The sequence below is a fragment of the Lampetra fluviatilis genome, chromosome 7 (genome assembly GCF_964198595.1).
Source record: "Lampetra fluviatilis chromosome 7, kcLamFluv1.1, whole genome shotgun sequence".
NCBI lineage: Eukaryota > Metazoa > Chordata > Hyperoartia > Petromyzontiformes > Petromyzontidae > Lampetra > Lampetra fluviatilis.
The window spans coordinates 3750168-3768983 of NC_136281.1; the positions used below are offsets into that span (position 1 = coordinate 3750168).

General features: G+C 42.0%; 1 protein-coding gene across 5 annotated transcripts in view; it reads right to left on the minus strand.

Moving 5' to 3' along the window:
- BIRC6 (baculoviral IAP repeat containing 6) overlaps positions 1-18816 on the minus strand; it is a 149365-nt gene that overhangs the window by 81939 nt on the left and 48610 nt on the right. For all 5 annotated transcript variants that reach the window (XM_078858192.1, XM_078858191.1, XM_078858190.1 and 2 more), the window contains exons 61-66: positions 13276-13449; positions 12597-12796; positions 10388-10733; positions 9623-9840; positions 4527-4697; positions 2298-2463 (exon numbers count right to left, since the gene is read on the minus strand). In XM_078858192.1, the coding sequence (XP_078714318.1) occupies positions 2298-2463; positions 4527-4697; positions 9623-9840; positions 10388-10733; positions 12597-12796; positions 13276-13449 (1275 nt within the window). The remainder of the gene's footprint in view (positions 1-2297; positions 2464-4526; positions 4698-9622; positions 9841-10387; positions 10734-12596; positions 12797-13275; positions 13450-18816) is intronic.

An 18816-nucleotide genomic window follows, 5' to 3' on the forward strand; every position in this document is an offset into this window, starting at 1 on the left:
GGAGTTGTGTAGGAACGTTTAAAAATGAGCACATGTAAGTACAACAAGGGGTCAACGAGCTCCAAGGGAAAACAATCTCCAGTGCATACAGACCAAAAAAAAGACAAAGATCCCCCTGTACAGCCTTAGACAGACTGTTTGGGACAAGTGCTGTTAGTGAGCACCTATGAAGGCTGGCACGGCACATGGAGGGGTGGCATGGCCAACACCCACGCCCAGTCGCCTTCGTCTCCACAGTACTGATCTTTACACACTGTACCAGATACTCGTTTAAGGCAGAGTCGACCTCGGGGAGGTCCACTAGGACCGATTCAAATATATGCCAGCATCATTGGTCGTGAGAGGGAATCAAATTTGGGTTGACGGGTTTGGAGTATAGTGGCCGAACGGCTGCCTACCACTCACCCAGGCATACCGATTCAACACCACACACACACCCAACACATAATTGCAGTCAAATACTGCATCACGTTACTGGTGCTCTGCACGGAAACGTATATTTACCATTTTATGAACCGTGAGAAACTGTAATGAATGTAGGGCTGCATTTGTAAGGCATTAAGCAATACATATTTATTGCATTAAACATTACCTTCAGATGATGAACGAGTTTATAATGCTCAATCAAGTTGCACAATGAGGATTATTTTAGCTAATTGTCTTCAGCCTCATTTAAAATCCAACATATATGCAGCAAGTGTATAGTATGGTGTGCGCAAACACACGTGCATGCACACATACACAACGGTAATATAATGTTAGGTCAAGCCAAACACGATTTCACTTAAAATTTGTATTAACACCGTAAATTGATGTCCAACACTGACCAATGAAACACAAACAACAGCAATAAAAAAAAGCTGATAGAAAAACAGATGTATTTTTTAGAGGTGGTTTTGAGAAAAGAGGAGTTGTAGGCTCTCCTGTGTGATGTATTACATGTGACAAGCTTAAAATTAACTCTGGACTCCCAGCAGACGCACCCTCTCTTAGCTGGAGAATTACATCTGAACACACAACCAAAACTTCAAAGAATCACACGCATATTTTCTTTTTATGCTTGATGACAAGACAGCATTAATGTACCAGAAGCATATCAGCATATTCCACTGTACAAGATATCTCGATCATTTTGAAAAATAACATAATGTGGGTCATTTTCTAATTTAAATATAGCTTTGCTATGACGGCTAACCTATCACATGTATATTTTTCTGGCAAGAGCTAGGGTTTACATTTGCATGAACATACAGTGTTGTGTGCAGAGTTTGTTGTTTGTGGGCGAGTAAGAGTTTCGGTGTGTGTGTCAGTGTGTGACATTTATATGTTCTCCCCTTGTTCTGCATGAATTTCCACCAGGGTTCTATGGTTTCCTCCCATCGTAACGCTAAAGCTTGTTTCCCAAGGGTGCGTGCTTGCATTTCACTGGACGGCATGGCGACGGGTGGTGATGGGGGGGGGGTGCAGCAAACGCTATTGCTGCAGAGAATGCACAAGTCCACTGGGAGTCACAGCCCCAACGGCTCATTCAAATCTACGAAAGAACCAATTTTGCAAATGTGTATATGTGTATAACACATCAAATTGCAGAGGAACTGATTTCTGACAAATTAAATTTATCACGCATTAGCGTGAAATTATCTCACCAGGACCAAGATGAAAATTCTGAATCGGCAAGACCCACAGAAGGGGCTTTCGTCGCAGTGCTGCATTCGCATCAACTCTATTTATTCAGAGACTTTAAATAAAATATGAGCACAGCTCATTACCATGCTGCATATTGCAGGATAAAATATTTCATAAAAGCTCTTTACCAACATAATGCTGACCCAAGGGAGCTTATTTATATTCTTTTTTTTTGCTCAAGCACAAATGACACCGTCCATCTCTGCGATCAAGCACTTCTCTCACAAACCTTAAACACACAAAGCTTAAAAAAGACAATCCCATTTTAAATGCAAACTCTGCATGACCGAAAGGTGTGTTATCCTTGAAATATGTATTTAAACAAAGCACAAAACAACAAGATTCACATTTCCAATAAACCCAATATCATGTGTCTGTTAAAAGAAACCTGTTAATAAATATTGAAACCTTTTTGGCATTTTACAACATTAAAATAATTGCTTGAAAAAAAACAGGGAATCCACTTTGGATAACGACCAACAACGACAGAAACAAAATAATACAAGACCCACAACCGAAACAAAGCACAATCTAGAGAAACTTTACTGGCATCAACAGGCTGGCAACAACGCTTCCTTGGTGTCCGGCCGACTGTGCGGCGAGGCACTTACCCGAGTCGTTGCGCAGATACGAGGCCACGGCCAGGGTGAGGCACGACTGGCACAGCAATTCAAGCAGCATGGGCGGCAGCGGCGTGTGGCTGGGCCGCCCGGCCTCCCCACCGTGCGCCTCCGCAGCAGGATACACCCCGCCGGGGTTCATGTAGCTCGCCAGCACCTGGCAGGGAAGGCGCGCACACGTGGAATTACGCCGCTGGAAAGCACAACGAAAGTCGACCGTCGCCCCCCGCAGAGGATTCTGCTCCTCAGCGATGTTTGTTTGTTCGTTTGATGAGGCAGTGACTTGCTCAGGGCCTGATTGAAAAAAATTGAAGCAAACTGTAAGTGTATCGAACACCACCAGTGATTATTTCCTGATGTATTTTAAAGACATGAGATATTCGGAGGAGCATAATTATTAGTTTAAGATAAAGAATACAATACCTAAGAAACATTACCAAACTTTGTGGCCTTCTTTATGAGGTTATTCAATAATTTACTCGTGTTCATTTCCATTAGTTGATGATTATTACGTTCAAACTAGATTCAAAGCTTTCGTGACTGCAGGAATGACTCTTTGGTTCTTTCAGTAAAGTCACGTAGAAAATCAAATCAAATAAGGTAAGAATGAAAGGCAGACACACATGCAGAGAGAGATGGTTTCTGAAATAAAATTTTATGAAAAAAAATTCGAATGCCGCTCTGTCTCCCTGTACGACTCCATTTATAATTGGTACTTTTTAACGTAATAAAGTTCTATTTATCCCAAAAATTATCTAAATAATGTTGCAGGACTTGTTTTGTTAGAGTTTGGATGGCTGCATGAATTTCCACTCGGTATAATGGAATTTCATAGTCTACAGAGGCAAGGCGTAATACCAGTTGACATTCATGACGCAAAATAATCATAGTCCAAAGTTTGCTTGTGCTGAATCAATGCTGCTGAAATTGTGTACTCCAAGAAGGCTGTGGAGCCGATAGGTTGTAGGATAAAAAATCAGTTTTAATGTAGAGAGATTGATATTCATGAGTCTTAACTATAATCTGATTGATGGCATGTGGTCAATGGTATAGAATAATTCCATAACCCAGTTTGCTCGTAAGGTCGGGGAGCCTATAAACATTATCAGGAACAGGAGAAACAAAAGCTGCACATTTTTTTTTTAAAAGCATGAACAGGCGCATGCGTGGAATTGCACCGAGATAAAGTAAATTTAAACTCGAGGATTGGAGAACATACAAACACATCATATTGACTAAATATACATTGGTTTGGAAAGGATTATTGACAGTGGCAGAACACGAATACATCTAGCATGGAAATATAGCAATTAGATTAGCAAGTGTGCAAGAGCTAGATGTATTCTTGCAACACAAAACAATGAGAAAGAAGTAATCGTTTTGGGATACCTTTCATCCAGCAGTAAAAAGATCATGGATTATGATGCTTAAAACATGGGCGAAATGCACACACTATCAAAGCGTTAATGAAACCCTTTGCTCACGTTTGTCATTTGTGATGATAAATTAAAGCAAATTGCTCTTCTCAAGTGGAAAACCACTTCTTCACAGAGTTGAAAATTGGCCGGTTCAACTAACTTTGCCTGAACTTTAAGAAATCGTGTTAAATTATAAATAGCTTCATCCTGAATGGCAGAATTTCAAGAAAGCTACCAAACATTACCACCTGCCCACTCTAGCATGCCAGTTCCACTGGAGGAGCTGTTATGGGGGAAGGGGGTTTGGAACTCCATTAACATTTCTGAAAAAAACACAACGTTTTGTGTTGAGACCGATTCAGTTCATTTTCACCAAGGATAAGTGGGGCTCAGGGATGCTCGCCCCATTCATAAATAATATGGTGTCACACTCAAGTAGTTATTCCATGACAAACGTGTGGCCAGCCATTCGTAAAGTCACACAGGCATTGAGTAGCACATCAATTATGCCGCTTGGCTTGCTTCTGCATATTTAATAGAATGACGGCTTTGGGTTGAAAGTGCAATCATCTAAGTAATTGCACATAAATGGAATGCCTGTGTGAAGATGACACCAAAAGTCAGCCACATAAAATAGGCTCACTGAATTAAATGTCCACGTTAAGCAGTCTGATTCAAGCAGGGACCTACCAGCTTCAATTCACAATGGTTCAGAGCAGAGTCCAAACGCAGGGTGGGCGGTTTCATGCACTGCGCTCGCAAGAGAAGGGCTATACGCGGAACCCGCAGCCACGGCCGGTACCTGAAGCAGGCAAGTGACGTGCTCCTCCTCCATGCGCTGCTTGCTCAGTGCCTGCTCCACGTCCCAGCCCGAGGTGGTGGAGCCAGTGCCGAAGCCAGTCCCTTTAGCCCAGTAGAGCTGCTGATCGTCTCCGGGGCCAGCCGCCACCTGCCCAGCCCCGCCCGTCGCCATCTACCCAGGGTGGGGGCCGGGGGGTAAAAAGCAAAATGTTCACGAGCCGCGACAGAGCACTGGACATGCAGCATCGCGGAGTTACATTTTTATGCGAGTAACCTATATTGAACCATATTATGGCACAGTCACCCATTGCTACCTGGGGCATCATTTTTTACTTTTCAAATGCATCACCAGAGCAAAGATAAATAACATAGGGCACATTTCTCAAAATAATCTCTTTCAGCCTACGAGTGGTCCACAGTCTCCTTACACAAAGTAATTTTTCCCCAAGACAGATCATGTTCCAGAGTATCAAAGTAGCAATGACGCACAACGATCATTAATTATCTTCAAACGGTGAGAGCATGAAAAACATATTACGTGGAATACTGAATTTTAGCTGGAATAATATAAAACACTCAGATAGTTTTTTGTATGGTTATGCAAGAGAACAGCATTGTTTGAATGACCTTTGCAATTCAATTGGTGGATGACTTGAATGCTGTCAGGCTGTACTGTGCACAAGCTTTCATAACAGCAGCACAATGGGCGCAATGCAATTGAGGAATTCTCCTATGCGGTTTACGGTACAATCTCCGAGGGTGCCATAAAAGAGTTACGACCTTGGAATAATGGCAGTTGTCCTCTGAATTGCTGAACTTTTTACATCAACCAAGACATATAATAGCTGAGATTCAATAAAATGTAAAAGGCGAACAACATTTTTACGTCTTTTCACACAACACTGCATTATATTGAATAAAAAAACCCAAATCGCTAAGAGCTGAAACATCAGCAACATCACCACCAAAAATAAATATCCTTGATTAAAAAATGTTGCAAAAGATAAAAAATGTATTCATCAATGGTATTTGCTTACCATATTGTGTTTTTCTAATAACACATAAAATATCCTTTGAACTTCTTGCAGGTCATTTACATGGGCAGCCGATTTGTTATTCAGCTTATGATAGAGCACCGCCACTAATCTGCATGAATTACGTTAACCAGATGAACTTGAATATCTTATTAAATATCTGCATCTGTTTAAGGCTTGTTTACTGGCCAGCTCCATTTGTTCTCACCCCCAAGGAACACGCCACAGCCCGTGGTTAATTTTGCGGTGGAACGAGCCACCACCAGCTTCCTGCGGTGAAGGGTGCTTTGGGTTCTCAACAGGTCCAAGCGACCCCCCACGTTGCAACTCTGCGTGACTACCAAACATCAGGTGCATGCAATGTGCGTCAGGGTCGCTGCCTTCAGGCAAGTGAAAATTGTGCGCGTTACAAATTAGCATTATTACCAATGAGCACAAGAGATTGGTAATCACGAAAAAGGACAATTTGTGGGAAGTCGCAAGCACTGGAGTTGTAAACGATGCTCGAAAAGCTTCAATCCACACGTACATTTTTTCAAGAGCGTCGCTCTGTCGTTATATACTACATGCCAAAAGTGTGCCAGTATTATCGCTCTGTCAATAGATTATGTAGCAGTGCCCATTATTTCAAGTGACAACAGCAGGACAAACATATGGACTGGTAGAAGGGCCAATCAGTGGTGACTATATCATAACATCGTGCCAAAATCATAGCATCTTTCCGTTAGAAGTCACATCACAGGAAGTTATATGTCCCATTATTTTCTGTTGTCGCCCAAAGCTTCTTGGAGCTCGCCAAATCACTCTGGGAGACGGCAAGTCGCTTGTTTTAATTTTCAGTGCAAATATCTCTGTTTCTCCAACATAAATGCGTAGGCGAGACTGGGCCTAACACCCATCAGCAGGCAACTTGGTCGGCCATATTAACATTCAAGCTGAGGACAGCATACTCTGCAAATATGTGCCCATGCACCCACCCACTCACTGCATCACACACAGCAGAGTCAAACCAGCAGCCCGGGGACAGAGGCGATTGTGCCAGCACTGAGACTCTGCTGCCATATTTAATACACAGCTCTGGGATCTTGAAGATGCTTAGTAAATGTTTTAGTAAGTGCGGCATGCATGTCATATAATGGTGCATTTCTGTAGACTGGGCTGCCCATGCAAGGTCTCGTAGGGGTTAAGCTGGGCCGTGCAGGACTACGCTTCTAAACAATTTTCTTTTTGCTCTTTTTATCTCTCCCTGGCATGCACAGTTGGCCATTCACACTTTCATTTTGGACGTCAATGGACACCCTAGATGTTATTATCCTTTTTACAACTTTCACCAACTTTATTTGCCTTTTGATCTGGCTCAGCACTTTAAAAGCTCCCAGTCAGAATTACACAATCTTGGTTAAAAATGCAAACGGCAGACTTCCATTTAAATAAACGTTTTTGTTCTTTGTTTGACGATGTCTTTCAGTGTCTTTAACAACTTTGCACTTCGTTCGCTTGTAATTTATTTTCAAGATGGCCAGTTAATACTCCCAGCAATGTGGTTTCCCCAAAAGCGCAATTTCAAAGGTCATCGAGCCTGAACTGACAAAGAAAAAGTGGTTAAAATAATCAGCATCCGAGAATCTGCAGGCTGCCCAACTCCAGCCAAATTGGGACGTAAAAAGAATTTTACAAACACACCGGTGGCAGCTCGTTACAAAGCAGCCATCTCGTAAATCATTCCCTCAGCAAGAGAGAGGAGCTTTGGCACAAAACAGGCTGCTGTATCCATCAACACCAACCGAGGCAGAGAAATAAAGTTCAATCAAAGCGGACCGGCACAGAATATCACAATATGTTCCATCTTCAGGGACTGGTGGTGGGGAAGTGAAAGGAAAAATCACCTGTGTTCCACACTAATCCCCGAATTACTTACAGCAGGGTAATGGTACCCAGATGGAGATTTATGGTTGCCAAATATGGTAATGAATAGCTGTACCCAGACCGACTTTCACACCCACTGATGCTGCACAAGACCCAAATGTTCACTGTAAAAAGTGCCACCTGCATAAGCAGTATCATCAGCACAGGTTTCAAATGTGACACGTTGATAAGAATTGGAGTTAACCAAGACTAAAGCCATTTTAAGATATCCTTGTTCAATTATTTTTTATTATTTTCCCAGATGGAGGATACTCCATGATTTAAAGGTGTGTATCAAAGATACTGACTGCATGCTTTATTGGAACAAAAAAAATTGAAATAATATGACTTTTTTCTATTTTTTTCTATTGCTTACAATTTGAGTATATCCAGGCTCTCCGAATAGTCTTCAATGTAATTGCAATGACGTTGACATTGAGCAAAGATGCAAAAAACAAAATCAAGGTAGACGATGCAGTGCATCAACTTTAGATGCCACCGATGTTTTCATTATTGTCATCAGCCATGGTCTTACCCACTACTGGACAAAGACCTCCCCAAGAAAGCCATCTATAACAGTCTTGTGATTGAGAATAGGTTTTCCCCTTTTTTCTGGCAACAAAACAGGTGTTAAGATGTAAAAACACCAAACTGAAACCTTTAACAAGGAATCATGTCTGCATTAACCACAATACTTGTGGTCAGAATGCAAACAAAAAACCTCTGATAATATATGCATTGTCTTTGAAACAGATTGGTCCACACCAGACAGCTTTCTTTTGTGATTCAACAATCCTGTATATCAACAATCCTGTGCACATGCAGATTTCATCGCATCATCTCCACTGTGCGTTTCCCTACTTTGGCTGCCATTCCACCATTAGTCTCGACCACCATCCTCCATATCCCTCTTAGTGTGGGGTTTTATGAAAACTAAAATGTATTGTAAAACAGCGAAGGCTGTGCAAGCTCACGTTTCTCATGCAGATGCAAAGAGATTGGCACAAACAAGGTGCTCTGACCCTTGTGCAATGACTTGTGCAACCCTGCCAGCTGTAATGAATTGCCTTTTCACAATGACATAGAGTGTATCAGGGTTTTTCAGGTGATCTTAAGGGTGCAGATTACATCAAACCATGCTGTAAAAAGTGGATAACAGAAATGGAAGTGCAAAACCTACTATGCACGAGATTTTTTCCACAGCCATTCCCAGGAAACTGTGGATCAAACACCACGTCTACGTAAATCAAATAATTTGGAGAGCATCTGGAGATGCAGTTGCATTTATACGCTTTTTAAAACCCTACTGCACTGTAATTCATTGAAACCAAGCAGCAGCTACAGAACAAGAAATTACAATTCTTTCACAGCAGGGACGTATGGTGATATTGGTAGGAATTGTAATAGCTGCAACTTGATTAGGACTGTCAATGGAGATGAGCACCACCCGATTCTCATTTCAGATGCCGGTTTTGTAACTCGACTACCTACGGCGTGTGCATTTGGTAGTACAACCATGTACACATGGAGATTCCTCTCCACAGGGGCTCACCCCTTGCAAGATTTTTAGCTATTGGCCATCCTTAGACTTGAAGTTTTCGTGTTATAATAGGAACGAAAAAACACGTGTCAATAAGTAAATCACTAGCCTTGTTCTACCAACTACTGGATGAAGGCCTCCCCCACACTGTTGGCATCGCTCAGTCCAGCAATGACACAGTCCATCATTTCGCTCCTGCACATGAGTGGATGTCTTCGCTTCATCACCACTGCCGTCATCCCTGATACGTGTTATTTTCTTTGGCTGCCAATTCGTCAACTGTCTTGCCCGGTGGTCATCATCTCTTCTCAACATGCGCCCTGCCCAAGCCCACATTTTTCTTCACCATCACTATGGTGTCTTTAACGTGAGTTTGTTTGACTGAACAACACATCACTCATTCTTTCTCTTGAAGCATTTTAAATTTGGATGGCAATATAAAATGTTGTTTCTAATATGCTACACTAGAAAAATTCCCTGAAGGCTTAACTCGGGTAAAAACAGATGGCAACATCGCAACCTATTGGCAAACCTAATAGCAGCCTTTGTGATAGCCCGATACCAAATGTACTCATCATTATGAAGTAACGTTCACCTCCACAAGGCCCGAGAGCTCACCTCGGCCTGCGTGAGGCTGGAGCTACTGACTCGTGGCGCATGGTGCGACAGCACCGAGAGGCACGCGAGCAGCAGGTGCACGGCACCGATCTCCAGCGCCATGCGGCGCAGCAGCACGCCATCGTCCGTCGTGAGCGGCGTGGAGCTGAAGAGTGTGCGCAGCACGTGGAAGGGCAGCGTGGGCAGGACACCCGCCGATGGCGACTGCAGGATATGGCCTGCGCACACGCACGCGCAAGGGAGAGAGATGTCGGCTCCTAGAAACAGCACGCAATGCACTTGCGTTTTCACTTCCAACCGCGCTCGCTCCTCGTGAACTCGTAGCCAGCCATTGCCACATCGAAGTGCTCCAAATTGTTCATCGGGAATTTTTTTTCTAAAAAAAAACTTGTGGGGGAAAGATAGCACCATTAATTTTTCATGACACAATTTTTCCTGGAATGTCAGCAACTGTTAAAATGAAAATAAAATTGCCATCAGATCAAAACTATAAGAATGTTAGACTGGTCTGGCTGAAGGAAAATTGCTTTACAACCGCAAAAAAAGGGAGAGGTTTTCAGATGGAGCAAAATCTTTGGAGTGGGCGGTATGTCAGCGGGAGGTGAACAACCAGAACAGCCATCTTCTGGATCAGACAGTATAAATTACTTTTTTTTATGTTAGCCCATTTTTCCTCTTTAGAATAAAGCAGAGGGGGAGAAAGATATACATCCATTAAAAACTGTAAAGGATAATGGGAAACAACAAAGGAAATATGGTGATCACCTCCTTCGGCATCGTCAGTGACGCCCAGCACGAGGCGCAGCAGGCACTGCGCATGCTTCCTCTCCCGGAGCAGCACCTCGGCGTAGCCGGGCAGCCGCAGGAACAGGCCGAACGCGGCCAGGGAATGCGCAGGGATGGGGCAGAAAGACGGCGGCCGCGGCAGAGGCTTCGCGACGGAGACCGCCACGGTGGAGCCCGAGGTGGAGGGTGCGACGCAGGGCTCCAGGATCTCCGTCGGCTCATATCCGCCCATCTCCCCGCTCGGCTCTAATGTGACCCATTCAAACTGCTCAGGGTCCCGCGTGCCACGGTCCTGTCCCGATGCAGCCATCATTGGCCCGCTCACCTGGCCAGTCACAAAAAACATCCACAATGCATTTCACAATGGTCACGTTTACAGCATCGGTGAGCCCACAACTATCCCCCGAGAAGTATTTTGAAAATGAAGGCCGCAGCACAGTCCACATGGAAACGAACCCACAAAGTAAGCCGTACACAAATCCGCAAGCTAGTGAAACTGCAAATGCCATATTAATCACATACCATCTCATTAGTGCCTCATTCCATTCAGCAGACATCTGCTTCGTGTAATTACCAAAACAGCAGCTCATGTAATCAGGTTATAAACGCTCTGTACGGGAAAAGGTTTACGGCCAACCTACACGACCTGTTTGTACAAACCCCGCATGTGCAAGTACGCACCAGCAAAATCCAAAATGTAAAAAGTTCAAAAGAGCAATAGGAATGCTCGGTTAAAGCCGCAATATGCCAGGTTATAGCATGCGCAGTGACCGCCCGTGACACTTAAAACATAACATTCAAATTGAAAACGCGTGATGCATTGAATTGATAAAAAAACATTTTTATCACCCTTATTAGCTACCAGTACCTTAGCTGCTTACACCCACAGACACTAATATTTCACAAGCCCTATACAAATCGCACCCAACGAACATAATTATGTTTGATGTCATGCTGCTTACAGTTCTGGCAGATTGATTTTGTATGCACTTTGTAGACTAAATGTCAGACAACATGAAAATACATGCCATTACAAATACAAATCCCCTCATAGATGAATGTAGAAGCAGATATATAGCATGCATTTTTGTTTTGGTTAAAATGCAAACAGCTTTGCAATGACAATATTTAAAGCACCAAACAATATATAGAGGGTGGGTGTTTTGATTATATTGGTAAACAGTATATTTCATTAAAATACTTTCTTAAATGTGTGATGCATTGCCATCGTGGCTTAGTTCAAAGGTTCAGAAAACAATATACATGGAAATAGCAATCTGTTCAAAGGATTGAGGGTCTTTCAATTTTGCATCTGAATAACCATTTGCTTTGCATCAGACGGGAGAATTTCCATCATTTGAAGCATGCTTCAAATACTTACATTTGTTATATATCAATTTGGCAGACTCTTAACACCACCTGCTGTTCAGATTACCTCTTACAATACAACAAACCTAACCAACACATACATGGCTCGTGAAACAGGATATCATCAATTCGCAAATGTGCTACTTACACACGGCGTATCATCAGCAGCCACGATCTATCTGCTGCCGTGTGAAGGTCTCCCAAGCTGTCGCCATGTCACATATTACCGCGACCCAACGTGGAATATAACCAATTTGGAAATTATGCCGAGCGAGCAAAGAATGTCTGCATTGCTAAAATGCTCGCGAAAATAAATATTTCATTTTACCCATTTATTATGTTCTGCTCTCATCACTCAACCAAGAATGTCATTGCAATTTTAAGGGAGAAGACCATATCGCATTCAAAGTGTTATATTGTGGCAATGACAACTTTGTTGGGTGAAAAGAAATCGCATTATACAATTAAATCTGCTGCCAGCTCAAAAAACATCACTGTGTTTTTTTTTTAAAGCACATTTAGCAGAAGTAACTACCACTAAATACCGGTACAAATGAGCTGGGGCAAGACTAAAGGCAGGAGTGCAATGCTATCTGAAAATAATCTGCGTACCATACAGAAATGTGATAAAATAAAAAATCCTGAACTGAAAAAAATCTCAATTCAACGGAGCGCATCAAATAAGATCCCACAAAGCACTCACACTCGAGTCGAAAAAACATTGATCCACATCCAGGTTACCATAAGGAAGGAGAGGAATTCACAGCTGGTGGCAAGGATGAAGAGTGCAGTAGTTGGAGAGGCAATCTGAAGAACTGACCTGCTGAATGATGTCTGGGTAGAGCATGGGCAACCGCTCGGCAATAAGCGCCAGGCCCCCAAGACCCGCAAACACCTGCAGCGGAGACTGCACGGGCGCCGTCTCCAGCAGAGATTCGTCCAGGGCCACGTCCATGGACTCCTCCACAGTCTGCAGCCCCTCTGCCTCTACGCATGCCAGCGGCAGCTCCACGCCTTGCTCTGCACAAACAAACACACACGCTCTTCATTTCTTCGTGGCAGAACCTCACCTGCAAATGCCAAGCCAGGTCCTTAGACTAAAAAACCTGGCTTGGACGTGATCTGTTTAAGGTACAGACCCTGCTCAGTGTAAAACAACAGCTTAGAGTAATATGCATGGGTATATACGAGAACGCATTATGGAATATACGGGGAAGCAGTGGTGCATTGGTTGGCACACAGAGTCGTAAACTTGGTGATGCGAGTTGGATTCCCGATCACGGTTAACATCAGGGGCGAGTGATTGCGAAGACCTTCATCAAGCAATAGATTGACAAAGGACTGTAAGGTATTGTTATTTTTAGCGGATGGCATTGTGTGAAAAAATATATTCACAGTAAGAAATTAAAACTATTACTAGAACTGTAAATCTGTTGAGGGGCTTTTTAAATAACGTACAAGATACAATGTTTTTATTCTCCACAAACTGAAGATTTCACCTTTCTCTGTCCTCAGGCGTTTGTAGGCATCAGTCTTGGACAGGCTGGAGTCAGGAATGACCTTTGAGCCAAGCTTGACGGTGAGGTCAATGGAACAAAATCCCTGTGGCAACTTGAGGTCGTGTAGCAGGGCCAAGAGCTGTGCCAAGGTGAGCTCGGGAGGAAGGGGCTGACCTGTGAGCGACGGCACAGAGCATCAACGGCGTGCGCTAACCAACATGTTATTGAGACCTCCAAACATGCTGGATGCCCTCGAATTGCGCGCATGTAAATGTAAAATGTTACATATACTTGTGGAACGTTGAAAATACTAAATAATCATCGAAGAGCTGAACATTTACTATTTTCTACAAAGAGGGGGCCCTAAATTGCTGCAAATCGAACACCTGGGCCATGGTGGATTTTCTGAAACGCTGATAATATAATGCCAAAATAGGCCAAGTGACACCATCAAATCATGTAAAGCTGTGCATATGTCCACAAAATGGAGCAAAATACAGATGCTGCAGGCTGTTGCATTTGCACATGTTAGTATGCGGAACAGCTCAAGGCGATTTAAATCTGGTCCATGTAGCCATATATATGGATCCTTAATAAATATTAATGTCTGTAGTATAAATTCAATGGCTTAAAATGCCCTTGCACTTTGTAGATTGAACGGCTAACAATCGGGATATTTCTGTATTACATGATATAGGCTCATTTTTTATACATATTTCATTCAAATTTATTTCACACCAAAAAAATAACCCTCCAAAAATTGAAAAATGGTGATGAATTGTTGTAGAGATAGAAGCAGTAGAGACCAAGTAAGTCACCAGTTAAATTATAAGCACATTTGAATTTTCTATCCTATTCCGCAGACGAAAACAACTTGATATGACTCATCCCAATAAAGTGAAATATAAAACTCAAGAAAAATATAAAACACAAGAATGACAGACAAATCAGAGCTGGCTGGTTAAGAGAGTATTTCAAGAAGAAAGAATTGACTCCTGCATTTCTGTACAAAGATCAACAGAATAACTTTTTTCTGGAAAGGAGAAAAACACATTACAAACGTATACATATCAAGACTGGCTATAAAATAGACAAACAGATTAAAGCGAATTACAGAAGAGAGTTATTTTATCCTAACCTCCAAATATCTGGGGTGGGAAATGTTATCCAATAACGTACAGCAAAACCGACTGAAACACAATCCAAATTCTGCTCATCAATCTAATTGAAAAGTCTCAAAAGAGGTTTTTAACGCATTAGCAGAACATCTCGTTTGACAGCTTTAATATATGATTCCATTGAGTTCTTAAATTAGACAATTTGGCTATTTTCTGCTGCAATTAAAATCGAAAAAGGCACAAGTTAAAAGTCAGTATTAACAGGCAATATTACTTAAAATTTGAGAAAAGGTGCTGGACACTGAAATCCACAGCAGAATGAAATGTGCCACGGTTAATATTCTAAGAGAAAGATGACCGTGGGTTTTTACGAGCATCTGGGGACGAAGTGACACGATATTTAATAGAAAACCAAATGCATGCCCAGCTCGTTGACAACATGCAAAGCAGGCAAATTGGAATCCGCTATATTTGGAGGTGATTAACATTTATTGCAACAACATTTACTCAGACTACTTTACTGCAATTAGATTTGGAAAACACAACTGCACTCAGCCTATGCATTTTTGCTGGCCATTGGTATGCGAGACTGCTGGCAAACACTGTAGTGCAATAACAAATTATGTGTCACTGAAGGTGAATGTTTCTCCGTCAGTTTATTAAGTGGGTTTTGCTCGATTAATCCCAGCAGATGGTTAGAGATTTTAGTTCGTGTTGTTTGGAATATTCGCTTATTTGAGATGCATAGTTGAATAAAGAAAACATCTGCACTCACGCTGCCTTTAAAGGGACTTTTGCCAATTATATCCACCTTGCAGCTAGGGGTTTTGGTACATAAATGAAACCGCTCAGATGTAACATTATACATTTACGTATGTTGAACTTCTTTCGCACCGTCCGTAGCCAAACGTGCTAATCGGAGGTGCAGGGTAAGGACTGACTTAACACAAAACAATTTTACCATGACAAACAGCAGAATCTGTTATTAAAATTACATGATTTCCGACTACAGAAGGAGTGCAAATGTGCGCCAATGAAGAGAAGAGAATCGGCGTGTGTTGCCAATGCGGCGAAGCTAACAAATGGCTGCAAGGCGGCCATGTCTCTCGCGTTCGTGCATTTGCATAGAGTGGTGGCGGTGCAGTGATGGATGTTTGCCAATTGTGTTGGGTTATTGACTCTCAAAACACCCTCACCCTCCGCCGGCTGCTGCTCAGCACGTTAATCGCCCCATCACTCGTCATCACTTCACATGGCTCAAGGGTGGGGAGGCGAGCGGAAGTGGCATAGGTTCTAATAAAAGCGCCACATATGTTGATTGGTCATAGTTCAAGACTAAGGCACAATTGTGTCATTATTGATAACGCCGCTACGTCAATTGATGGTAACGGATTACTGGTGGGAGAAAAAGGTGGGCCGTTTTGTCAAAGTCTACCGTCCTCGGCTCATTGGATCACTGCAGTGGCAATCTAGTGGCTCTTAGGTTTTTTCCGTAAAGTCACGTAGGTAAAAATAAATAATAAAAATAAAATAATAGAAATAATAGAAATAAAATTATAAATCACGACTATTTCGGAGGCAACACAAGTCTCCGTCATCAGATGAGACTGTCACAGCTATATTTTATTTCTATTATTATTTCTATTATTTTATTTTTATTTTTACCTACGTGACTTTACCGAAAAAACCTAAGAGTATGAATCCTTGCAGTCACGAAAGCTTCAAATCTAGAATCTAGTGGCTCATTACTGCGTAGGTTAGCCTTATGGGAACAGCTGTAATATCGCATTTATAGCTGTATCATCCAAATTTAATGTTATATTACATTCCATTTTACTTTTTATTTAATTGTACATCTCATGGATATAGTTTAATTTAAGTTTGAACACTATGTATTAGGACGATCCGATACCATTCAAGTGAGTTTCCCAGCAGTGAGACTCAATGCTGATCACAGTAGAGCTGTCCGTGGTGCTGCATATCTATAATCCAGCACTTTGGAGGCAGAGGATGGGAGATCACCTAGATTTGTAAAACTCTAAAATGCATTAGGCTGCAAAGTGGCCAGATGGCAATTGAACAAGTGGGTTGAAACTGAGCGTTATTCGCCCCATACGAGCGAGTAAAAAATTCAATTCAAAACGGTCATGGAAAATGTTTGAAGACTTGGTAAGGCTTTCCTGGATAAAATAAATAAATGCCATTAGCTATTAAATTAAGATAATGATGTTAATTTTGTCCAGCGTGTAAGCATGTGGAAATGAAGTGGGTATGCAAAGTATTTTTTAAGAAATGTTTTTGGTTATCTAAATAAATGCCCTGCATTGATAATATTTCAACGCTAATGGTAAGGAAATATATCCACTGGCAAACACTGTCATGTGTCGGAAGAAACAGCATTGTGTTTCTGTTGTTTAAAAAAATACCAATTACATGATTATGGAGGTTTCACTGGCCAGCAAACACTGTAAAAAGAGACATCGAAAACCACAGTGTGGGAAGGCCTTGTTAGAATTACAGAAAATGTGGTTCGTGCATTTCTTGGCCTCTTCGATTAACTCGAGGTATGACCTTCAGAATCTCTAAATAGGAACAGCTATTGGAGGTTGATTAGGATTCAGTGTGAGCCTCAAACAGTCAACAGGTTCCATGCAAAGAGCTGCTGATGACATGCTATGGCACTAAGTCAAAGATAGATTTTATAATGCACTAGCAGGAAGTACCCGGCGTTACCCGGGGGTAAAATATATTAAAAAATGTATCTTAAAAACATAACATATACATACACAAATACTAAGCTATTGTGAAAGCCCGGCATGCCGTTTGTCTGTCCATTTGTCCGTCAATAAAATTATAAGAGGCTTGCAGAAGTCCAAAAAGTTATAGAAAGTGGGGGGGTAAATATTTGATCTAAAAGGTTTCCGAAAAATGTCGCCCCCCCCCCCCCCCCAAAAAATATTAATTACCCCCACGTAGGCATATATACCTAAACACCCTGGCACTATAGCAGTATCCTCTGACTATAGTAGTAACTACGAAGTCAGTATTATCTGCAGACTCTATAGCAGTATCTACTGACTCTATAGTTGTATCTATCGACTCTGCAGTAGGATACTGACTATAGTGGTATCTACTGACTGCAGTATTATCTAGTGACTCCATAGTAGTATCTACTGACTCTATAGTAGTATCGACTCAACAGTAGTAACTACTGACTACAGTAGTATCCACCAGAGGTGTGGACTCGAGTCATGTGACTTGGACTCGAGTCAGACTCGAGTCATGAATTTGATGACTTGCGACTCGACTTGGACTTGCATAACAATGACTTTGTCCCACCTATGAGATGTGGACTCGAGTCATGTGACTTGGACTCGAGTCAGACTCGAGTCATGAATTTGATGACTTGCGACTCGACTTGGACTTGCATAACAATGACTTTGTCCCACCTATGGTATCCACTGACTAGAGTAGTAACTACTAACTCAAAAGAAGTATCTACTGTCCCTCTGGTAGTATCTGACTGTAGTATTAACTAACCGTAATAGTATCAACCAACTCTATAGTATAAAACTGACTCTACAGTAGTATCTAATGACTATAGTAGTATCTATGGAATTTATAGTAGCATGTATTGACGCTATAGTACTATCCACTGACTATAGTCGTAACTACTAACTCTATATCAGTATCTGCTGACTCTATAGTAGTATCAGCTGACTCTATAGCAGTATCTACTGACTCTATAGCAGTATCTACTGACTCTACAGTAGCATCTACCAACTCTACAGTAGTATCTACCCACTCTATAGTCGTATCTACCGACTCTATAACAGTATATATCGACTCTATAATGGTATCTATTAAGTATACAAAGTGCCGTTGTGAGGCCTAGTCCCGTGCAGAGCCCCCTGGCCTCGCCCAGATTGCCCAGCCGGCCAAGGTGGCACCTTTGCAGGCTGGGGCTGGGCTGCTACCCCCCCCCCACCATCCCCCCGCCCGCTCTACAGTAATAGTATCTAGGGGCTATAATAGCGCTGTGTATTTATTTTGCATTTTTTACGCGAATGAGATAAACCCCACAGGTTGTCAGTTAAAAACATCTCAAGGTACCCACGCAGACAGACAGACAGACAAAAAATTGCATTTAAAGGGAAGATAGTCTGAGACTCTTACGTGATGTTGTTTTATAACAACAGCACCGAGTACTTTTCTTAAAGCAATGACAAGCTACAGACTCTTGATCATTTTCCTTACTATTGTATCAACCCCCCCCTCCGAACCCTGCAAGCAATTATGAATATATATATTAAAAAAAATCATTTTGAGATGTCTATCAGTACTTTGAAGTATTCCAACAAAGTTGGAAAGAAAAATGCAATTTGCAGAGCCAATTACTGCACCAGTTAAAGATCAAGACTGG